Genomic DNA, 24,276 nt, shown 5'->3' on the forward strand with positions numbered 1-24,276 from the left:
GGCAAATGATGGTCTGTGGATGGCACTGTGAGCAGCACCGATAATGCCAACGGCTTAGCTGATGCTGGGAGGAGCCTGGAGCCCTGACAGGGGTTTGCCTGTCTACGCCTGGCTCGGGAGGTTGTTTGGAAGCACCAGGGAGTCATAGCCCCTCTAGAAAAGAAGAGGAAGGGGAAGACCCAAACTCATTACCCAAAACAAAAGCAGCTCAGGAGGCTATAGAAACAGGCCGCAAAGAATGTGAACAAGAGTCCTGGTCAATTTGACTCAGAGATGACAGTGTTGGCCCGTGGACCAAAGGGTCTCAGGTTCGATTCTGGTTAAAGGCACGTACCTGGGTTGCAGGTTTGATCCCTGACCTGGTCCAGGTCATGTGGGAGGCAACCAATTAATGTGTCTCTCTCACATCGATGTTTTTCTCTCTCTCTCCCCCTCTCTCACTTCCACTCTCTAAAAATCAATGGAAAAAGATATCCTCAGGGGAGGATTAACAACAACAACAAAAAGAATATAAATAAGAAAACTGACAGATACACAGAGGTCCTCAAGACTCCTGGAATACTGGTCTAAGCTCAATAAAATTGATTGTTAATTCTTCAAAAACCAAACAAACATGTTTTCATTTTTCTTGAATATACATCCAGGAATGAAACTGCGGGGTCATATAGAGACTATATGTTCAGCCTTTTGAGGAACTGACAGGTTATTTTCCACAGCAGCTGTACCCTTTTTCATTCCCACCAGCAGCGTATGAGGGTCTGATTTCTCCACATCTTTGTCAACACTTGATATTATCTGACTTTTTCATTCTAGCCATCCTAGTGGGAGTGAGCTGTTATCTCATTGTGGTTTCACATTTTCTTTTTTTCATGTGCTTATTGGCCATTTTGTGTATATTCTTTAGAGACATGTCTTTTCAGACCCTTTGCCCATTTTTAAATTAGATTACTTGTATTTTTATTATTGAGTTGCTATTATCAAATTATAAGGGTTCTTGATATTTTCTAGATAAAAATTCCTTATCAGAGACATACTGGCAATTATTTTCTCCCATTCTGGGGTTGTCATTGCATTTTCTTGATGGTGTCATTTGAAGCGCAAATGTCTTCAATGGGTCTAATTTTATCCTTTTTTTTTTAAATTGTGCTTTTGGCATCATAATGAACTATTGCCTAATCCAGAGTGAGGCCAGGAGCGATGACCAGGGCCAGACCCTGCACTGTGGCAGTGGACACACAGCACAGGGTGACCAGCAGGCCGTTCGTGTGCTTGTGAGCATCAAGTCCAGGGAACATCCCTCCTGAGCTGGAGAAACAAGGCCCTTCCCAGCCTGGCTCCTCCTTAGCCCTCCCCTCAGCCTGTGCTCCCCCACCCCCGGCCCCAGGTGGCTCCATGAGGGCCCAGGGGAGCAAGGGAACTCCCAGATCAGCCTTATAATACCTCTTGTGGGAGGGGTATGGGTCTAGATGTCTCTCTCCCTGACTCTGGCCTGAATCCAGAGTTCAGGACAACCCTTCCTCTCCTTGGTTGCTCCCACTCCTGCATTCCTGTTTCTAACCAGGTTTCCCCTCACCCTGAGCAGAGTGACTCCCCTCACTGCTCACCCCTAGTCTCCAGGTAGTAACCCATCTGCCCTCCATGTTTTTCTCCTGGGCTCTGGCTGTGGCCGGGCTGGGTTGAGTGGAAAGGGCCCAGGTGGGGTGTGGTTGTCCTGGTCCCAGCCCTGCCTGGCTCTACCCCTAATTTCCTTGTGACCTGGAGCAGCCCCTGTCCCTCAGGGACCCTCAGTTGCCTCATCTGTCTCATGAGGGGTCAGTGGTCCCTTCTAGCACTGTCTCTCTGGCATCTACCATCTTCAGAAGGGTGGGGATCTCAGGCTTGCACCTGCTCCCTTTGCCCCCCTCGCCCCTCACTGCTGGAGAAGAGCAAGCAGGGAACAGAGAAGCCCCTTTCCAGGTGTTCACAGGAGTCCGGTCCCCCTCCCTGTGGCCTCAGGACTGGATCCCTAGACAGATCTTCGCTAATAATCAGGATGAGACCCACAGAGGGTTTAGTGTGGGAGTAGGGAGCACTCTGTCCTCCTGCGGCGCCAGCACTGGGCCCTCCGGGCTGTGTCCTCTGCCTCTCCTGCCCCTGCCCGGCCTCTGCGGGGAGCCCAGCCCAGCCTCCCCGCTGACACCGTTCTCCACCTGTCCCTCTGAAATGGTCCTGTGGTCAAACATGTCCACTCTTCTCTTACTTTACTTCCATTAAGAAGGGTAATCTAAATCCCTCCCCTGGAATATGGCCTCTTTGGTGGCTTGCTTCTAATGAATAGAACATGGCACAGGTGACCGTGTGTGACATCTAGGTTCGAAATTATGACACCGTCTCTGCCTGGCTCTCTCAGGATGCTTGTCCTTGGATCCCAGCCACCATGCTGTGAGGAAGCCCAGGCCACATGGGGGTGCTGGGGCCGGAAGCCAGCATCAGCCCCCAGATCAGCGAGCCAGGAGCCTTCAGATGGATTCAAGCTGCCCCAGGATTCAAGCTGCCCCCGTGATGCCGAGCAGAGCAGACAGCTGCCTTGCTGAGCCCTGCCCAAACTGCGGAGTTGGGAGCAAAATAAATGTTAGGATGAATAATGAACTTGTGGGTGGTTCGTTACAGAGCAGTAGCTAATTGCAGCAGGTTGCAAGCCCTGGCTGCTGCTGCTTTCTGCCCAAAGGTAGTGTGTGTGTGTGTGTGTGTGTGTGTGTGTGTGTGTGTGTGTGCGAGCGTGTGCGTGTGCATGTATGCATATGTGCTGGAGGGTGGGTGTCTTTGGCCTGAGGCCTCTAGACTATTTGAGATCTCAGGACCCAGACTCCAGCTGGGCCACTCAGCTCTGACATCTATTTCTGTTAGACTCCTCAGTGGAACCTGCTTCTCCCTCTACCTCGGCCCAGTTCAGGGCCTTGTTAGAACAGGTCCTGGCTGTATTTGGTGTAATTTGAGTGTAATTTGCATAATTGACATGAGTCATATTAGATGGTTTCTAAATGTTTACCTGATGCCTCCACTGGGGAGGTATTAGCACCTTGGAGTCTTGGAGGGGACAGGGGCACTGGACATGACCTGGTCTGTTCTCCCATGCTTACAGGGTCTGCTTGAATGGTTGACAAGCCCACCTCCCCAGGCAGCTCTGGAGTTGGTGAAGAGGTCCTGTGTTTGCCAAGTTCTGTGTAGAGGAAGGTGAGGTAGTCTGTCTACATTTAGGCTTAGTTCTTTCCTCTGGGAAAATCAGGGCAAGTCAGCTACTTCACCCCCAAATGCAGGACAAGTACTATTGTGGCCTTAGGCACCCATGGCACTGTCACTGTTTCTGGCCTGACCTCGGCTCCAACCTCCCCAGCGGGCCCCTTCCAGAAGGGCCACACCAGTGGCTTTCAAACATTCTTTCAGGAGCAGAACCCTGTTTTCAAATGAAATCTCATGAAGAGTCCAACATGTAAGGCAGATAAAGTGGAGCTGCTCTGGATGAGGGTGGGCAGGGCACGTGGAGCCCTGGAGAAGCTCCGCCTGGCCACAGCCAGGGAACCCAGCTTGCAAACCACTGTCCTGGTTTGTTCCTTTCAAAAAGTCCTCTGGGTGTGGGACCCAGCCCCGCAGCCCTGCAGCACCTTCAGCAGAGCCCTGGCTTTCCATTCAGCGCAGAGGGGACACTGACAGTCGAAGCCATTGCATTACACCATTGCCTCTCAGTAAGCTTGAGGCCCACTGAGACCTCCAGATCTTTGTCAGCACAACCACCTTTATAAAAGCCAAGTCTCTCTTGGGCTATCCTAAGCCTCAGCAGCCCCAGACACTTGGCTTCAGGAGCCTGGACTGAGGAGGGGACAGGGAAGAAGGGAGAGGCCTAGCCAGGGGTTCTGATTGTGTGCCCTGGAAAGAGTCACTCAGTCAGAGCCCCAGCTTCCTTGACTATGGGGAAGAAAAACAGTCCTTCCTTGCAGACAGTGCACGGAAAGCATATAGCTCGCCCCGCCCAGCATCTGGCTCAAGGCTGGGGGGCTGTCACCGCAGGGCTGAGGGACTGGTCTAGGGCTCTTCACTGCCAGCTAAGGAGCCACGGAGCAGTGGTTAGAATGCAGACCCTGAAACCGGGCGGCCTGGCCTGGACTCAACACTGATCCTGCCATAATTGGCTTATCCTTTGTGTTTACTGAGATGACAACTAGAATATCTACCTCGCACCCACGGACAAGACAGTGCGCATGGAGCCTGGAAGTGGTACATAGCAGTCGGCTGCTGTCCCTGCCTGGCCCGCTCCCACCCACTCCTCCAGGACTGGACATAGCCACCAAGAAACTCCAGCTTTACTTTGGCAACAGGACTTTTATTCAGTCAAAACGAGTAGAGTGTGACAAATCAGGCCCTGTCAGGCCAGGTGGCCCTCATCCTCTTCCTCCCCCAGACCCACCCTTCCCACAGGAGAGGGGATCACAGGATGGGGGGGGGTGGAGAAGCCACTGTAGGGACCAAGGGGTCACTGTCTGGGAGCTTTGAGGAGCCCTCAGCATGGGCCCAGCATTTGGGAGAAGGGACAGACTGCCCTTCTGAGTCCACACGGACACGACCCAGTCTTCTAGGAAAACATCACAAAGTCTACCTTCTTCAGCTAATTCAAGTTCAGGGTGAGGGGGGTTACTAGAGGGCTAGGGGTCAGGGAATTTATAGTCTAATCTCACACTTAAGGAATACACATCTTTTTTTCCTTTAAAAAAAAGTTTTCTTTCTGCTATTTAAAAAATTGTTTCTGAGTGTAACCAAAATAGGTATTTGTTTCCTTGGTTTTCTTTTTTCTTCTTTAAGTATTTCAAAGAACAACACAACAGAAAAGAGAAACGAGAAGTCACAAAAACATAAAACCCTTAAACACACCTTGTATAAAAATAGCTTCCGGCCATATTTGCTGACAGCGGTCTTTCCACTGTCCAGGGGTGGGTCAAGCTGGCTGTGTCCCACAGGACAGAGGTCTGGAGCGCCTCTGCTGGGGACCCCTCCCCACACACATGCACACACACCCATCACACACACAGTACATTCCAGGGGCCAGCCTGCTCCGGGGCTCTGTGTCTGGGCGAGACAGGAGGCAGGCTTCAGAGTGACATCCCCCCCTCCCAAGGCCCAGGAGGAGAGAGGGTTGTGGGGATCCCAGTCAAGGACGAGTTGGCTGAGAGGGTCAGAGGGGGAGTGGACAGACAAGACGAGACGAAACAGAGCACTGGTGTGTTCTGGGAGGTGGCTTAGTTTGGAACAACAATTTATATTTCAAGGAACAAATATTCCTCTCATTTTTGGCTTTTTTTTTTTCACATTTTCTTTGACCAATTCCATCTTTACTTCTGCAGGCCCGAGAGGCCTGCCCTTGGTGACTCAGCCTCTGGCCTCCTCTCTGGGGAGAGACGGGGCTGTGGGCCGGAGGAGCCAGGAGAGGGTCCAGTGATAACAACACAGGCCCAAGAGCCAGTGAGCCTTGAGGTAGACAGTTTCTTTCACACCTGGAAATAGGGAAGTGCTTTTTTTTTTTTTTTTTTTTGCCTTTTTTTTTTTTTAAACTCTGGACAACAATGTGGGGAGGGGGGGGTTGCCCATAAAGGGGCTTGAGGTAGGAGTGCACTGGGGCTCTGTGGGGGAGGGCGCTGAGGCTGCAGCCCCTCCCCCAAGGACATTCATTCCGGCTGAGGTAGGTGCTGAGAACCAAAACAGCAAAAATCCATCCTGAGCAAACAAGGTCGGTGAGGGTTCAGTGTCAGGGGCCCAGCCACAGCAGGGGCATATTTTTGGAATCTGATTCACCTTCCTCTCTCTTCTCTGTGTTTTTTTTTCATTTTAAGTTTTTGTTTTTTTTTTAAAGGAAAACATTAGTTCAGTTCCGAGTCATATGGGTACCAGGCAGAGGTGAGAGGGTATTAGCCCAAGGGAGGGGCTCCTGCAGGGACCCCCCCTCCAGGTCCTTGGGGGGTTCCCTGCCACGAGGCTTCTTTAGGTTGACACCCTGAGGGCAGTCAGAAGTGCTGGGAAGCCCCCATCCGAATCCCACATGACAGGAGAAATCTTGCCTTTGACCTGAGAATGGGGGTTGCCCCCTCTGGAGCTGGCCAGACACTGGCTACTGTCCCGAGACAGCCGGCTGGGCAGCCGGTGCAGAAGGCTGGGTAGCTTGTCCTTCACTGAGGAGGCCGGAGCCTGAGTCCTGAGGCGGTGGGGCAGCTGCAGGGCCTGCGCAGGGAGCCCTGGCCTCCGACATCATCCTCTCCTCCCGAAGGCTGAACCCCTGAAGTGGCAGCATGGAGAGCTGGGTCTCCTCACACGGGGAGGGGGCCGCAGGATCCTGCTGAGGAATGGGCAGGTCACACAGGTGTCAGTCAACATGAGGGCCAGCGGCCCACAAGCCCTCTGGCCAGTGGATCAGGTCTGGATCCAGTCCCACTCGGGGCTTAGGGTCTCCAGGCCTCCCTGCCTGACTCGGGCGCAGAGAGACGCCCCGGCCATGTTTGTGTCTGGAGAAGGCCCGGAGCTTGGTGAAGGCCGACGGCCAAGGCACAGGGCGGGCAGGGCCAGGGGCGTCAGAGCCTGAAGGAGCAGGTTTGCTCAAAGTGGGGCACTCACCGTGGGTCTGGGGTTGGGTCTGGGGTCTGGCTGGCCCACTGCCCCAGCGGTGGGGAACAGCTGCTCCAGTTCCTTCATGTCCACACGTTTCTCCTCTCGGGCCGCTTGGTCCCGATCTCCCAGTCTGGCCCCAGTCAGCGCCAGGACACCAGGGTCCCTCTGGCTCCGGGGGCCCTGAGGAGGGGACAGCTGGTTTTCTACATCCTTACACAAGAGGACCCTGAGGGGTGAGCCAAGAGTTAGGGCGAGGGGGGTGGGAGGGAGGGAGAACAGAGGCTGGAGACGCGCCCGCCCAGCTCTCTTCTGCCCGGCAGCCCCTCCCTCCGGCCTTCCCACCCCAGGTCAGCCCAGCCCCTCCCCCTGGCCCAGCACCCACCTGCCCCTTTGGCCAAACAGGAGGAAGAGGACACAGAAGATGATGCAGGTGACTCCAATGTGGATGCCAATGACAATGCCTGTGGTTGACATCTGGTTGGTGGCTTCTTCCTTCCGGCAGTCACATGGAGGGCTCAGGGCTGGGGGGGGTCAGGTCAGGTTGAGGGCTGCTGCTCTCCTGGTCTGAAGTACCCCCAGACACCCAATCTCTGGAGGTTCCTTATCCCTGAGCTACTCCGACCCCCAAGTCCACAGATCCTTTGCCCTTGCCTAGGGGACCCCCAACCAAATTTTTCAGTTCTTTTTTTTTACCAGTTATTGAGCACTATGTGCCAGATACTGGGAATAACACTCTACATCCTCAACATAACTCTACAAAGTGGGTATTATTATCCCTCTTTTATAGAGAAGAAAACTGGGGCTTGGAGAGGTTAAGTAACTTGCCCAAGGTCACACAGCGAGAATGTTGCACAGCCAAACTTCAAACTCAAATCTAAGCATATGTCCTCAAGGGTTGCATGCATTCTTCTACCCTCTTACCTTCCCTGGGTCCTTGCTCCCCTCTTCCCTCAGCCCCTGGCCTCCCTTCCTGAGTGCCAGTCTTTAGCCCCACATCCCAAAGCCAACCCTCACCTGTCCTCTCAGATGCTCCCCGCAAAGACACAAAGCGCACTGTGGCATTGCCATCCCCATGCTGGTTGTAGGCGAGCAGCTTCACCTCGTACACTGCAATGGGGTCTGGGGGAAAGGCAGAGAGGGCTGCTGAGTGACTGGTCAGCTACCAGTGGTGGCTCTATCCCAGCAGGGTAATAGAGATGACTCCTGCTCCCCCACTCCTGGCCCCAGGCGCTGCATCCCTGCTAGTCTCCCCAAAAGCCCAGGCTGTGTCCGCCTCACCGAGCTGGCTGAGGTTGTAGGAAGAGACAGTTCCAGGCAGCAGGATGGGGCCAATGAAGGAGGCCTTGCTTGCTGGGCGGTAAAACAGCTTGAAGCCACCCTCATGCTGGGCTAGCCTGGGCCAGGGCTCCCACAGCAGCTGCAGGGTGGAGCTGCCCAGGACTCGAACTGACAGTGGGGGTGGGGCCGGGGCTGTGGGCAGAGAAGGAGGCCAAGATGGGAGACCTTTTTCTACCTTCCTCCCGTGACCCAGACCCCCAAGTACTTGACAGCTCTCTGGCTTCTTGCTAGAGAAGCTTGCTCAAACAGTACCTTTACATTATTTAGAAAAAGACACCCCTGCCCTGGGCAGTTTTTCTCAGTGGTTAGAGCATTGGCCGGTGGACTGAAGGGTCTCAGGTTCAATTCCTGGCCAAAGGCATGTACCTGGGTTGCAGGTTTGATCCCTGGTCCTGGTCAAGGTCATGCAGGAGGCAACCAGTCAATGTGTCTCTCTCATATCAATGTTTCGCGCTCTCTCTCTCCCACCTCCCTCCCTCCCTTCCACTCCATCTAAAAAAGAATGAAAAAATATCCTTGGGTGAGGATTAACAACAACAGAAAAGACTAGGATACCCCTTTCTTCAGATAGAACCAGCCCTCAAAGGGCCTCAGAGCCGAGCGCCCTGTGCAGCACACAACCTGAGCAAGTGTGCGCGGTGGTTCTGCTCTGACACCCAAGTATCTGCAGTTTTGTGCTCCACACCGGCCTCACCTTCACCCAGGGTGCTGGCCAGCGCCGGGGCAGAGGCCGAGCTGGCCCCCCGTGGTGTGTAGGCCTTGATGTAGAAACTGTAGGCAGTGGAGGGCTCCAGGTCGCTCACCAGGTGCTGAAAGGTGCTCTTGCTGACTGCTTCCTGGTACTCTAGCTCTGGTGGGTCTGGGGAGGCAGAGGGTAAGGCAGGGGAGTGAAAGGGGCAGAGGGAGTCCTCCCAGCACTGATGAAACGAGGGCAGCCAGGGTGCAGGGGGTAGAAAGAATGGAAGGTGTGGTCAGGACATGCAGATTAAAAGGGATTACAAACAGCGAGTAAGAGGAAGGGGCTCAGAGCCAGCCTTGCCCACACGGTCCCCACGCACCAACGGCCTTCTTGATGTGCAGGACATAGCCAATGATCTCCTTGGTGTTGACCAGGGGCTCACTCCAGGACACGCGGACCTCAGTGGACGATATGGAGACCGCTTGCACATTGATGGGGGGCCCAGGTAGCCCCTCGGCCCACAGCACGGTCAGTCTGGCACTGGCCTGTGAGGAGCCAGCACTGTTCTCGGCCACACATTGGTAGATGGCCTCATCCTCAGGGCCAATTCCAGAAATGGTCAGGGTGCTGCAGGCGGATGGAGAGCCTCAGGTCCCGTCCTCCTCCCAGAGTACCCCAGCAGGTGGCCACATCTCCCCATTTATTTTTTTATTTTTTTAAGAGAGAGAGACACACACACACATTTTTTAAAGAGATGTGAGACACATCGACTGGTTGCCACCATACAACCCCAACTGGGGCTGGGGACAAACTGCAACCGAGGAACATGCCCTTAGCAGGAACTGAACCCGGGCCTCTCCGGTCCACAGGCTGACAGTCCAACTGCTGAGCCAAACCGGCCAGGGCCAAACCTCCCCATTTAAGAGATGAAGAAACTGAGCTCCTCCAGAAAACAAAAGACTCATCTGAGGTCTCCCAGCAGGTTAGTGGCAGACCTGAGATGCAAACCCATCCCCAACTCCCAGTTTAGCCTTCTTCCCTGGCGGGAGGTGCACAGTCCGCCTGGGGCCACCGACTGTGGGCCCAACCCAGCACACACCGCACGTGCCTGTTGTTATTCTTGAGCCTGACGTGGCCTCCTGGCCCCAGCACCTGTCCATTCTTCAGCCATGTGACATGAGGGGGCGGCTCACCCTGGGCTTGGCAGGTGAACATGGCTGTGGTCCCAGCCGGTCTGGAAATGGACTGGGGGTGCTGGACAAACTCTGCCGGGGCTGGATGGGGGGCAGAGAAGCATGCGGGGCAGTGAGGGCCAGGTGGAGAGGAACGGAACCACTGTGAGGGAAGGGATGAGGAAGGGGAGGAGGGAAAGGGTGGGCTCCCGCACAACCCCGTGGAGAATCCTCCAGGTGGGGCCCAGGCTCCAGGAGATGGTGGCAGGCCCCACCTCCATCCACCTCAGAGGCAGACCCAAGAGAGGGCTCCATTTTAATGACTATTTAAAAGACTGACATTTGTATCCGAAAGCAATCAAACTGAGCTCCCTGTTCAGGAAATTGTTAAATAAATAAATGTGCTAATAGGTTTGGCTGCACCTCGAAGGAAGGCGGTAATGACGGGGAGATGGATGAGCCCTCAGTGCCAGCCCCCCCTCGCCCCTACACTCAATCCTGCTCTCCTCCAATCCCGGGCCTCAAGCCTCCATTAACACCCGAGAAATGAAATGCTCCATCACTTTCATTTGGACAGATTAACAGCACATGGAATACTAAACAAATGGGCATTTAAGTCCCTAATACCCCGCTCTGCCACCCTTCCCCAGCTCCCCAGGAGGGAAGTCCAAGCCCAGTCCATGGGGACAGCTGGGCCCCGGGCAGAGGATGGACAGAGTGGCCCAGTCAGGTGCAGAGGCCCTGACGGGGAGCGCAGGCCAGTCTGCGTGCGAGGCGGGAGCTGGGGTGAGTGTGAAAATGACAAGCACGAGAGCGCACAGGCAGGTGTGAGTGTGGAAGGGCCGCACGTGTGAATGAAAACAGCATGTGGTGCGAGGAACACGTGTAAGCGACACGGGGAAACCAGCTGAGATTATAAAGTGGAAATGACTGGGGGGTGCCGAGAGGGGCACGCAGGGGCCCATGACAAGAAAGTCCTCCCATTCCCAACACGAACATTCCTGGAGGAGAGAGGAGACCTGCCCCATTGGCCTGGCCTGGGGACCTGGGGAGGGGCAGGGACAGGGATGTCGATGAGGGAAGGAATAGGGCAGGAGGAGGGGCCATGTGGAAGCCGGTTTCCCCCTCTCCCAGGGGTGGGGAGGTAGGTACCTTGCACCACCAACCGGCCCTGTGCTGTTCTTCTCACCCGGGTACCAGGCCTGTTGGCCGCACAGACATAGACGCCCGAGTGCTGGACGGTCACATCTGAGATGATCAGGTTCCCTGTGCCCAGCACCTGGATGCCCTCTACCCCAATGGGGCGGCCGTCTAGGGAGGAAGGGGATTGGAGACGTGGGAGGGTCAGGGAGATGGGTGTGGAAAAAGGGAAAGTATAGGAACATTCCAGACTGTACACAGATCTACCAGTCCTCAAGGGGCCCCAATCTTTGACTCAGCACCTTCCCTCCTGAGCGGCACACCAGGGCACAATGGAGGCAGCAGGAGAAGCAAAGAAAACTCTCCTTTAGCAGTAGAGACCTGGGTCCTAATTCGAGCACTCTCACTCCCTCAAAGGTGACCTTCAAGTCCCTTCCTCTCAATTTCTCAACCAGGAAATTAAGGCATTTGAATTAACTGGACCTTTCCCAGCCTGGTTTCTCTCTCTTGAAAAAAGTTCCATGGTCAAATATCCATTCTATTCCTGGACTGTCACAGTGCTCATTAATATAAAGGCTCTGAGAAGTCCTGCAGCAGAAGGACCTGGTTAACTCTGTTTCCTAAACTTGTCAGACCACCAAGCCATTTTTTCCCTCTGCAGATCATGCTTTGGGAAATGTTGGACCAGATGGTCCTTGCAGTGCCTATGGGCTCCTCCTAATGGTGAGGCCACTCTTTCTAGTCTCTCCCAGGGACCAGGCCCTCCCCCCACCCCAGGATCAGATTAGCACAGTCAGAATGCAAGGAGACAGCTCCCCATTCAGTCCCTGAAGTGGTGAAATCTACTCCATTATCCAGCCTGCTGCCCCTCCTTCCCTGATCACTCAGCTGCTACAATGTGGCGCAGTCTCCTTGTGAATGCCCACCCCAGCCTGTCCCTCCAGACTCTCCTTCCCCCAGTGACCTTTCTGCTCAGACAATATGGACCCATCTGCACCCTTTCATTGCTCTCCTTCAGCTGCCTAGGGATTTAGGCCAGGGATTTAGGGGGCCAGGCTGGAGCCTGGGGGGCCCAGAGTGAGGGTGGGACAGCCAACAGATTTTGAGGGGTCTGGGATTGCATAGCTGGGGCTTATGGCCAAGGGGCAGAGGGCAGAGGTGAGCAGGATGGGAGACAGACCAGTGTGCTGAGAGCTGCAGAGCGGTTCTGGAGGGCCTAGTGCTAAGGGTGAGGGGAGCAGGGAGGAGGGACTGGCACAGGACGGGACGGGGTAACCCAGGGAACTAAGCCATCTGCGCAGGGGGAGGGAGAATGCAGTGGGCAGGCAGACCTCCCTGGTACAGCCAAGGAGAGGGAACTAACCCCCTCCCAGGCCTTGCAGGGGCCAGACCCCCATGGAGAACAAACAGGATTCAAAGTCCCCCCAGAGCTGGGTGATGAGATTGACCCTCCCAGGGGGTGGGACCAGGGTGGGAGAGGCAGGGGTTTGGGGATGAGGCTCACCCAGGCGGCTCCAGGACACAATGGGGCGCGGGTTGCCCGTGGCGACACACTCCAGCACCGCAGTCTGGTGCACTGTCAGGGTGAGGTTCTCAGGCCCCACGAGGATCATAGGCTCCTTGTAGGCCCCGGAGCCCGAGCCTGGGGAGAAGATGCCACGTTTCTTCACTTCATCTGGGATCCTTCCTACCTCCTCATCCCACCCACAATCCCGGACTTGGGGGCTGGAAAGCAAGCTCCAGCCCAAAGTCAGGTCCTGGAGGCGGAAAGGCTCCAGGGCATTGCTCACACCCATCTCTCTGCTCCTGGCCCTGCAGGCCTCTGGCAATGGGAGAGCAGAGGCTGAGCTTCCCCAGGTGGGACTGAGCCGGGGAGCAGGCCTCGGATTCCCTCGGAACCCTCACTGCGTGGAGCACAGAGCTTTGGGCTTAGAAGGCTGACAAGTCTCTGGGGGCCAGCTGAAGGGGGGCTGATTTGAGAGCGGGGAGAAGTCAGGAGGCTGGTTGAGAGAAGAACTAGGCAGGGCAAAGAACCCTCACCTGACACAGTGAGCCTGGCGCCGTGGCTGACACGGACACTGGCAATGTTCGAGGCCACGCAGTGGAAGACGCCACTGTCCTCAGCCCGAAGTCCTGTAATCTGCAGGACGCCCTTGGGCAGCAATGTGTACCTGTTGGGGAGGGAGATACAGCTGACCACCAGCACAGCCACTGGCACCATCGGCCACAGGGACACTAAGCATCACAGACACAGCCCAGCACCCAAATACTGTCCCAAGGTCAGTCATCATCACAGACACACACAGGTCAGTGCACCTGCAATTCCAGCCTTGACAACAGTCACACACAGTCCTTCTCGTGGATACATCCATGAGCATCACATCTGGTTCCGAAAGCCACAGGGATACTCAGTCTCAACACAGTTGCCAAAACCCCACCCTGGAGCGAGTGGGCGGTCCTTCAAGGCCCAGACCCCGGCCCGGCTCTCTGTCTTCCCTCCAGTGTTCTTGCACGTGGCTCACCTCTCGTTGTCTGTATCAACGGGGACTCTGTTCTTCTCCCACATGATCAGGGGTTTGGGAAGCCCGTGGATTTGGCACTGGAAACGGGCCACGCCACCCTCCTCGCCCACGATGGCCTGGGGATGCACGTGGAAGTCTGACATGGCTGGTGAAAGAAAGGGAGATGTGTGTGGGAGAGGCACACTGCTGAGGAGCAGAGGGGTGGGGGTGGGTGGTCACAGGCTGGCGTCCTGGAACCCTGGAGCTCATCCCACCCAGGGGCAGGGGTTCTCCTGGAACTGGCAGACTCAGGGCATCAGCTTGGGGACACATCAGCACTCGCCCTGCCGCCCACTGTGGGGAACATCTTCCCCTACGGGGTCTTACAGGCTGGGCTGGCACATTGAGAGAAAGGTCTGGACAAGTTCTTGGGTGACAAGCCTCTAACCAGGACATCATGGGCTATTGACACACACAGACCAGTCAGAGAAAACCCTGCTCCCGAGTCCTGCTGCCTATTTATAAACTCCCCGTTAGCAAGGTCTAAGTGTTATGCTACATGTGTCACAGAAGAGGAAACTGAGGCCCAGAGAGGGGAAGCAGGTAGTCCAGTGCTGCCCAGCAGGGACACCTGTCGTTAAACCCTGGTTACCAGCTCCCAGGGGTATTCTTTGCCCTTCTTCATCACCCTCCATCACTGGTTCTTCTGCAGCTTCTAGATGTACCCCAAGGGGGTGGTATATTCATCCAAGGTGACAAGCCTCTCAGAAGACTGTCAGATCTACCAATCCACATTTCAATGCATCATAAATATTCAGGGACCCTTTCCCTACCTTTTGAGAATCTGAGCTAACTGCTTGAACTCTGGTCTGCAGAGGCTGGTACAGATGGGCTGTGGCATGCCCCCCACCCCATTTTAGGCTGGTTAACTGTTCCTACACACCCTCATTCCCACCCATCCCCGAACTTCACCGTATAAAGCCCAGGGAAAAGGCGCCCCCCTCTCCGGTTCCCAGCTTCAGCACCAGGGCTGTGATTTCATTAAAATCCACTTTGCTTCAAGTGCGGGAAGGCAGCTCACCATCTGTCCAGGCAGGCAGCACCTCCCCTCCAGCACTCCATCAACTGGGACAGTTGTCCCCTCCCAGAAGGACCCCTCCCCCCACAGCAGCAGGGGTGTCGGAGCTGGTGCCGGCTCCTGCTCCTGGCTCCCTGGTGTGGGTGGGCACGCCCTGTCTCAGGCCCCTCCATCCACAGGCCTGTTCTGGACTCCGAGGCAGCCCAGAAAGGCGTATCCTTTGTGCCCTTCTCCCGGAGCCTCTGGGGGCTGATTCTTTTGTGGCGTGTTCTCCATCTCATTTGCATGTGGTTCATTAAATATAAACATGCATAAAAATCCCCTGCCCTGCCTCCTCCTCTTTCAGGGCCTCCAGGGAACACGGCTGATGGGTGTGAGCGCCTCCTCGCACATGTGTTTGCCAGGAGGATGTGGCTATCCCTGTGTAGTGGTCTGAGTGTCTCGGGCTGGATGTGAACAGGGTTTGTAGCCCTTGGCTCCTGTGGCCGGTGTGTGATTCTGGTAATCAATCATACACATCCCCTTGTAGGTATAGTCTGTACAAACAGCACCTTGGGGTCCGCAGAGCAGGAGGGGGGGCAAGTGCCCCAGCTGGTGTCCCCATCAGGCTTTTGAGAGGATTCCCCAAGGAGCACCGGGAGGTCAGCCAGTCCTGTCTCAGGCCAAAGGCTGTGTTCGGCCAGGGGCCTGCAGGTCAGCCCAGGGGTTTGGGGGTGGGGGCCAAGGCACTGCTGGGGCCCCTCTGCTGCCTCCAGGTCTCTCTGCCTCTCAACCTCCATCCAGGAGGGCAGGGCTGGAAGCGGGCCTGGGTGGGGGTGGGGGGGCGGAGGGGGCACCCTGGCTCCTGTGTCAGGGGTCTCTGCCCCCAAGGCCCTGCCCATTCAGGAGCTGGGGAGCTGCCTGCCCCCCCACCTCGCTCCTCGCTCCAGCTGGAGAGGAGCTCACAGACCCCCAGGGTCCAGGGGTGGGGACTAATGGCTCTGCTGACTACAGATGCCTCCTCATTAAGGAATTGAATCCTTTTGTGTTTCTAGCCCCTATTCCGGCCTCCCTGGAGGCGCCTAGTGCTAGGAACTGGCCTGAGGAGAGAAACAAGGGATAGAGCTGCTGCTTTATCAGGGCGCTGGGGATGGAGAAAGTCTAGCCTCTACTGTATAGCCCCTCCTGGTCCCCCAAACTAAACAATGACAGTGGCATGGATTGAACAGGATGCTGGAGAGGGATGCTGGAGCTGGATGGTGGGAGGTGCGCGGCCAGTCCGCTCCTCCTCACGCAGGTGCCACAGGACTCCTGGGGTCCCCTGGGCCCTTGGCTGCAGCTGAGCCCCTCCCAGCTCCGGGCCCCACATCAGACAGCAGCACCTTGCGCTGCCTCTCTATCAACCTGACTCAACTGCAGTTCTGCCAGACATTTCATTGAAGGGTAGCTTTGCCTTTAAAAGTGCTTGAAAATCAGCCCTGGCTGGTTCGGCTCAGTGGTTAGAGCGTCGGTCTGCGGTCCAGAGAGACCCGGGTTCGGTTCCCGCTAAGGGCATGTACCTCGGTTGCAGTTTGTCTCCAGCCCAGGTTGGGTCGTGTGGGTGGCAACCACTCGATGTGTCCCTTTCACGTCGACATTTCTCTCTCACTCTATCTGAACAACAACAACAAAAAGTGCTTGAAAATCACTCATCTAAAGCCAACCCCTTCATTTACAAAGCAAAAACTGAGGCCCAGACCCCATTGGTCGTTCCACCAGACCGGAATCAGAAGTTTCATGCCCAGGCCCTTTACTGGGGTGTCCCTTAATTCTCCAGCAAGTTTTTATTGTTGTTAATCCTCACCTGAGAATATTTTTCCATTGATTTTTAAAAACAGTTTTTAAATTGATTTTTTAGAGAGAAATGAAGGGAAAGAGAGAAAGAAACATCAATGTGAGAAACTCAATCAGCTGCCTCCTGCACACCCCCTACTGGGGATCAGGCCGGCAACCTGGGCATGTGCCCTGACAGGGAATCAAACCAGGACCTCTCAGTCCATAGGACAACGTTCAATCCACTAAGCCACACTAGCTGGGCTCCATTGATTTTTTTTAGAGAGTGGAAAGGAGGGAGGAAAGGGGAGAGCGAAAGACAGAGAGAAACGTCGATGTGGGAGAGACACATCGGTTGGCTACCCCGACTGGGGCTGGGGATCAAACCTGCAACCCAGGTATGTGCCCTTGGCTGGAATCAAACCTGAGACCCATTGGTCCGTAGGCTGACGCTCTAACCACTGATCAATCAGCCAGGGTCTCCAGCAAGTTTTTCACTCTCCAAGGGCAAATAACTCCAGAGTGGACTGCAGGTCAGACCAGCTTCTTCTCACTGGTTGCGAGTTGGCACCATGTTGCAGGTTGCCGGAGGATTCAGAGCCCCAGAGATGGTCCCTCAGTCCCATCCCTTGTAGCCCAGCTGGCTACAGAGAGGTGGTCCAGGGGAGGTGGGTGCAATAGGAAGGCATGATTCTCCATATTAGAAGCTCCTTCTTCCCTCTCCTTCCTCACATTCGTACCCACACCTTTGATCAGCCCTGCACATCCCTCGGATGTCCAGGGCATTCCGTGAGAGCCCGGGCAGGCCATGTCAGAGTGCCAGTCCTCTTGTCTGCAAATGAAGCGGTGACCAGGTTCTTTTTAGGGACTTTTCAGCTCTGATTCCTGCCGCCTTCATAAGCAAGCCTTGGTCCATGCTCAGCCTAGCTGGGGTCTCTTGGAATTCTAATTCAGAGATAACAGCATTTTTTTTCTTTAGGAAGTCAGGAGAGAAAGTTTCTTGGGGCCATTTAGGCCTTCTGCAGTCTCTCAGAGTGGGACATGTTTGGTCTATACATATGTTTTTTGCCCTGCCTTGTGCTAGCAGGACACAGAGCCGGAGGGAAGCCATGCCTCATCGTATCTCAGGGGAGAGGGTCCCTGGGCAAGCATGGGTATGTGAGGTTGAGGGCCAGGCCTCTGAACACCCTGAGCCCTGAACAGGTCATCCTGGAGGCCACTGTGCGGTTGGTAATGGTACACACAGGTTACAGGCACTATTTGTGGCTGGTGGACGTGAAGGAGGTGCTGTGGCTTGTGGCTGTTGATGCTTTCTTTATACTCCTGCTGACATCTCAGTCAGGCAGGGACGGTCTTGGGTCCCTCACTCAAGCTGGGTGATGGGAGGAAGTAATAGGCAGTGGTTGGGAGGCCCTCCGAGGGTGAGGGCCAGGGTCAACAAAGGCCTGCCTGCGCGCAGCTGTGGAGAAAGGAAGAAGAAACATCTCTGTCCCCAAGCAATCTGGGAAGGAATCTCCTAGCCTCTCCCCTGACCTTGGGTACAGCTAGGCCATCGGGAAAGGCAAGGGCAGAGAGTGAGTCTAGCAACCCACCGAGCTGGAAGAGAGCAGAAATAGGCAGGAAACGACTCTAGGACACCCCTATAAATCACCCCAAGGGGAGGGGTCTCCTGAGAGTCAGATCTAGAGCAGGGAGGGGGAGGGGAAGGGAGGCTTTCTTCCTGGTCCAGGACCTCTGGAGAGGTCAGGCCTGGATCTGATTAGACAGGCTCCAGGGGGATGCTGGAGGGCAGCGAAGGGTCGAGGCAGAGTGCTGGAAAGGAAGCTGGTAGCTCCCCCAAGCCCAGCTTCCCACCCTTTGGCTAGAGCCAGACTCGTATCCGGTGTGTGATGACAAAAAGATCAATGGGCATGTTGGGATGGAAAGTTCAAAACAGGCTTTGCAAAAGCCAATGCCACTGGGGGTCTGAAGCACAGACTGTCTCCACTAACACAGCCATCGGAGAGGAACAACCACAAACTACAGCCTCGTCCAAAGGCCATTGAGGCCAGTCCCCTGCTTGTATCTATCCCTGCCAAGAACCAAGGATGCGCAGCCCCTTCTCAGGCAGCTTGGGAGATTGTAACGTCTCTCTTTATACTAGGAACGTGCCTGAATCCCACGTTTCTACCCACTACCCTCAACTTTCCCCTCTAGAATCCCATTTTCTAATATAGTAGCCAGCTATTTGAAATGTGGCCAGTCCAAACTGAGACAGTTGTAAGTGTAAAATACACAGTGGATTTCAAAGACTTAGTATAAAATAAAAAACACTAAAGATTAGGGAAAAGCAAGTCAAACCATAATGAGATGCCACCTCACACTTATTAGGATGGATACTATCAAAAAACAAAACACAACAGAAGATAAGTGTTGGCAAGTATGTAGAAAAACTAGAACCCTTGTGTACTGTTGGTGGAAATGCAAAATGGTGTAGCCATTATGGGCAACAGTAGGGTGGTTCCTCAAAAAACAAACAAAACAACCATAGAATTACCACACAGCCCTGCAATTTCACTTCTGGACATATATCCCCCCCAAATTGAAAGCAGGGTCTCAAATAGATATTTTTACACCCATGTTCATAGCAGAATTATTCACAATAGCTAATGCATGAGTGGAAGCAACCCAAATGTTGTTCAATGAACGAATGGATGAATAAACAATGTGGTATATACATACAATGGAATATTGTTCGGTCTTAAGAAGGAAGGAAATTCTGACAAATGCTTACAACATGAATGAACTTTGGGGACATTTTTCTAAGTGAAATAAGCCAGTCCCCCAAAGATAAATATTGTATGATTCCATTTATGTGAGGTACCTAGAGTAGTCAAATTCAAAGAGACAGAAAGTAGAATGATGATTGCCAGGGGCTGGGGAGAAGAAAAAAGGGAGTTCTTGTTTAATTGTTCTGGAGATGGACAGTGATCATGGTTTTCACAATAATATGAATGTACTAAGGCCACTGAACTGTATACTTAAAAATGGTTAAGATAGTAAATTTTATAGTATGTGTATTTTATCAGAATAAAAAACTTGGGGGAAAATAACAACTTTAATTGATAGTAATTAACAATTTAAAATACTGATTACAGCCCTGGCCGGTTTGGCTCAGCGGTTAGAGCATCAGCCTGCAGTCCCGAGAGACCTGGGTTCAGTTCCCGCTAAGGGCATGTACTTCGGTTGCAGTTTGTCCCCGGCCCTGGTTGGTCGTGCGGGTGGCAGCCACTCGATGTGTTCCTTTCATGTTGATGTTTCTCTCTCTCTCTCTGTTCCTCTCTCTCCCTCCCACTCTACCTGAACAAAAAATGGAAAAATGTCCTCGGGTGAGGATAAAAAAATAACAATAATAAAATACTGATTACAAATTGAAATATTTAAAATTTTAAAGACCGTCCCAAAGTATAAAAATATTATTAATAATTAAAAATGATTACAGCTGGAATGATAATATTTTGTATATATTAAGAAAAATAAAATTTACTATTAAAATTAACATCATCTGTTTTTTTTTAACATTTTTTTACTAGAAAATTTTAACTTAAGTATGGCGGTTCATATTATATTTCCACTAAACAATACTGTCTTTTAGAACAGTATTAAAACATTTTGTTCCCTGAGAAACATTTTCTGAGGTAAAACAGCCTTAAATCCTAAATCCTTGTGCCGTGAAATGATGTTTAGATGCCTTCAGCCAGGTAAGCTCTAGGGCCTCTAGCCAAGCTCTGTGTGGGCGAGGCCCCCTTACAAGGACTGTGGCATCTGGAAGTGGCCAGAGCCCTTTGGGGATGTGTGCACAGGACCTATGGCACCAGAGGACTTGGAGTAGATTTCAGCCATCAGCTGTGGTGAGCATCTGTGTGCTGTCCAATATGGTAGCCACTAGCCACATGTGGCCATTTATTTATTTATTTTATTTTATTTTTTATCCTCACCTGAGGGCATTTTTCCATTTTTGTTCAGAGAAAAAGGGAGGGGGTGGGGAAGAGAGAGAGAGAGAGAGATATCAACGGAAGGGGACACATCAAGTGGGTGCCTCCCGCACGGCCCATCCAGGGCCAGGGATGAATCGCAACCGAGGTATGTGCCCTTGGCCGGAATCAAACCCGTGACTCACTGGTCCACAGGCCGATGCTCTAACTGCTGAGCCAAACCGGCGGCCAGGGCTATTTATTTTTTAAAATACGTTTTTTAAGAGACAGATGGGGAGAGGGAGACACAGAAACATTGATGAGAGAACTTGGATCGGCCACCTCCTGCATGCCCCCTAGTGGGGATTGAGCCGGAAACCCAGGCATGTGCCCTGACCAGGAATCAAACCAGTGAACTCTTGGTGCATGGGATGATGCTCAACCACTGAGCCACACCGGCCAGGCCGCATGTGGCGATTTAAATGAAAATTAAATAAAAATTAAAAATTCATTTCATCTGGCTCACTAGCCACATTTCAAGGGCTCAATAGCCACAAGGGGCTACTGGCACCAGCACAGAAAACGTGAACGGACAGTGCTGGTCCAGACCCCAGGCAAGGCCTCAGACCCCCGCTGCCTTCTCTCTTGCTGCCACCAGAGAGCCCTCCTTTACCTCCATTTCATCACTAGCCGAGCCTTGCCCTGGCAGCTCCCTCCACATGGACTCAGAGACTGCTGACAAGGCCCCCATCTGATCTGTCACCCTGTGTGGCAGAGAAGGACTCACAGGGCAAGATTTCTGCTCCTAGTAGAGAAACACCTGCTAAGAGCTTTTGAAGCAGTATTACAGGAAGAGGTTAACGGTACAGGCTGTGGAATCATACGGAGCTGCGTTCAAAACACTGCCACTCTTCAGCTGTGTGACCTTGGGCAAGTTAACCTCTCAGAAACTGTTTTCTTCCTTATAAAGTAGGGATGTTAACAGCTCATGTTGCCAGAGCTGCAGCACTAGGGAGATTTAATGAGATATATTTGTAAAGTGCTTAGCACAGTCCTTGGCAAATAGTAAATACTTGCTAACTATTATTGAGGGAAAATAGTAGGACCTGAGTTAAAAGGGAGCTGAGAGGTTATGAGAGGGTATGACTGGGGGTAGGGGGATGAAGGGGTAGCAACTATCTTCTCCAAGGGGGCAGCTAGCTGTGTTCCCTCAGAGAGAGTGAATGGTAGAGCCTCCAGCCCTCTGGAGACGTGGGTCAAGTCAAAATTTGCGAGATTTGAATGGTGAGGGGGTCAGTGGGAGGCAGAGGGGGGCAGCTGGGTATAAACCAGAGCTTGGCTTCTTCTATCTCACGTCTGCCTGGGGCTTCATAGGGGCCCCAATAGACCGAGCTGTCAGTTGGAAGAGGCCATTGGGTAATTGAGGCCTTGATTTCTCTAGTAAAATGTTTATGAAGCCCATAAACTCATGCCTTTATTGGCCAGGCTCATTCCGGGGGATGGATGTGGCTCTCTGAGGTGTAGTTAAAGCACCTGCTGAACTCAGGCACCCGACGACTACTCTGGCCTCGACCCAGACCCACCAGGCAGAGCCACTGGTGGGGTAAAGCTGAGGCAAAGTGGCCCTTAGAGGGCAAGGAGGCCAGCCAAGGCACACCTCACATGTTCTTTAAACTCCCCAAAGCACTTGTAAATGTCCTATCTCCAAATGTGTATGGAAAGGAGGGGGACAAGGGCAGAGAACCCAAGTCCTGAGGAGGCTGGCAACTTGCCCACAGTCCCTAGTGGGGTATTGATCTTGTTCTTAGGGTTCTCTAGCCCAGGATCGCCCTCCCCAAAACTCTGTCCCTGTCTCCCCATCACCTTGCCCTGAGTTTGGATCTGTAAGGAAAGAACCTCCACACTGATTGGCTATACTCATTCGGGAGAGGGAAAGTATGAACTTAGAAGACCTGTACCTAGGCTTCCAAAGGGAAGTCTGAGAGCTGAATTAAGGTTCTGAATCCAGAGTATGTTTTGAGGAGGAGGGGAGGGGTGTGTGCAGGGTTTGGTTGTTGTATGGATGGGTGGACAGTGTCTAGCACTTACAAACATCCCCAGAGGACTTGGATGGCTCAGGGGCCCTGCTCAGCTTCATTGGGGGGTGATTGATTCATCTGGGCCTTTGCCTGGTGACCCTGCTCTGAGAAGCCTCTGGATCCCTTTGTCTGCCTCCGCAGCCTTCTCAAGCCCCTCACCCCCTGCCTTGGGCCCCTGAACCCCAGCCCCTCCCTGCCACTCTCCCACTCCACCACCAGCTCACCAGTCCCCCCGGCCCCAATTCTAACACAAAAGGCAACTTTGTCTTTCAAGTCAGCAGCCATAAATCCACATCTCTACCCTCCCTCCCAGCAGCCACCTCTGACAAATGGGGGCCTGGATGGGGGAGAGGTGGGAGGCAGTGGGGGGCTGGCCTCAGCTTGGGAAAGTCCCTGTATCCAGCTGTTGGCCCACTGTAGAACTGATGAGCCTCGAACCTTTATGGCCTGATCTCTGATTCCAGTGGACTGTAAGGCCCAATGCACGGCTGCAGGGAAGGCAATCTGGGGCTCTCTGCAGCCACAGCCTGTGTTGGGCTTTTACAGCCCAAGTAAAATAAAACCTCTCAAAGCCCTACTTTTAATTACTCAGCCCATAATTTGGAGGCTCCAGTTCTTCCTTCAGCTCCTCCTCCTGTGCCCTCCAGCCTTCAGTGGAGTGTGTGAAGTGTGTCTGGGGGAGTGTGTGCCGTGGGACACAGGCTTGGGAGCCTGCCCTAAGCGACAGATTAGATGGGTGTGCCAGTGGGTGGGTGTGCCCCACTGCTTCCAGTGGTGGCCTCTTACACATTCTGGGAAGGGGAAAGGGAGAGAGGCACACCTACCCCATGTGACTACTCCCCCCTATCCCACTGACAGGTTTGCAAAAGCAGTCCCAATTGCAAATATTCGTTTTCATCCCACGTACCAGACAATGAGTCAGAAGTATGTCCTGGTTTGGGATTTGGGAAATATAGTCACCTGTCCCATTTACACAGCACACTCACTGAGCTGACTGTAAGCATTCATTTGACAGATACTCACTGACTGCTAATGTGTCAGAAAGGATGTTCTCGCACCCCAGGAACAAATTCTCTCCATCCCACAAGCCTGTCCTTAGATGTTCCCACCCAAGTTCCTAAGAAATGGCAGAAGAGTGAAAGCATCAAGGTCAGGATCTTAGGTCCTATCACAGTAATATGGCCCTAAAAACCAGAGACCTGCAGAAGCCATTGATGGTCAAAGATCAGATATTACTTACTCAGTATAATTCTGAAAAGTCAGGATCACTAGCCCTTCTGAGGCTCAGAGAGGTTAAGTAACTTGCCCAAGGTCACACAGCTAGTTAATGGTATTAAGGCAGGCATTTGAATTTAGAGTGGTCTAACTCCAAATCCAGTGTTTTTTTCCTGCATCACAGCTGCCCTGGGGAGTGGGGAAGACACACATTCAAATACTGCTCAAACATCACTGATGATACCTAAGGACATTCATACTGAAAAACACAGAGGCACAGAACATCTTGGACTCTTATAAGCACCATACCTACTCACATTCCAGCACCCATGACACAGAAGGTTTCACTTTAATTGAACTCCCCCAGGGTTTGGGGTAGGTTTCATAGAGTGTAACTAATGCAGATAAACACCATGATAAGGTGGTGTTATCACCCCACTAACTGAGCCACACATGTTTCCTGAGTTCTATTAACACAGGTGAATAAATAACTAAGATAATTATCCCAGGGTAGCTCTTCCCTGAGCACTTCCAATTTGGCAATCCAGGAAGTCCGAGCTGCAGGGCTACTCCTGTCGCCTGTTGGGGCCTCATAGAATAAAGGAACAATTTATTTTCCTGGTTTTGGCAGTGGGGTTAAAGATTTGTGAAATGCTAGTGGTTCTGTGGGGTGAATAGAGGGAGGAGGCAGTCAAAATGCTAAA

At 53.2% G+C, this 24,276-nt stretch overlaps 1 protein-coding gene and 1 non-coding gene across 2 annotated transcripts in view; one reads left to right on the forward strand and one right to left on the reverse strand.

Annotated features, from left to right (window-relative positions):
* Window positions 1–71, forward strand: LOC118622318. Its single transcript, XR_004958046.1, has one exon. It is a non-coding gene; the product is annotated as a small nucleolar RNA SNORD35 (small nucleolar RNA).
* A 6,062-nt stretch (window positions 72–6,133) lies between these two features.
* Window positions 6,134–24,276, reverse strand: part of IGDCC3 (immunoglobulin superfamily DCC subclass member 3) — a 40,801-nt gene continuing 22,658 nt past the window's right edge. The window contains exons 3-14 of the mRNA XM_036250742.1: window positions 13,479–13,623; window positions 12,997–13,127; window positions 12,461–12,598; window positions 10,969–11,127; window positions 9,753–9,918; window positions 9,024–9,271; window positions 8,660–8,824; window positions 7,906–8,097; window positions 7,642–7,746; window positions 7,010–7,148; window positions 6,634–6,853; window positions 6,134–6,358 (exon numbers count right to left, since the gene is read on the reverse strand). Coding sequence (XP_036106635.1) covers window positions 6,134–6,358; window positions 6,634–6,853; window positions 7,010–7,148; window positions 7,642–7,746; window positions 7,906–8,097; window positions 8,660–8,824; window positions 9,024–9,271; window positions 9,753–9,918; window positions 10,969–11,127; window positions 12,461–12,598; window positions 12,997–13,127; window positions 13,479–13,623 — 2,033 coding nt within the window. The remainder of the gene's footprint in view (window positions 6,359–6,633; window positions 6,854–7,009; window positions 7,149–7,641; window positions 7,747–7,905; window positions 8,098–8,659; window positions 8,825–9,023; window positions 9,272–9,752; window positions 9,919–10,968; window positions 11,128–12,460; window positions 12,599–12,996; window positions 13,128–13,478; window positions 13,624–24,276) is intronic.

Source organism: Molossus molossus, unplaced genomic scaffold (assembly GCF_014108415.1).
Source record: "Molossus molossus isolate mMolMol1 unplaced genomic scaffold, mMolMol1.p scaffold_m16_p_1, whole genome shotgun sequence".
Taxonomy (NCBI): Eukaryota; Metazoa; Chordata; class Mammalia; order Chiroptera; family Molossidae; genus Molossus; species Molossus molossus.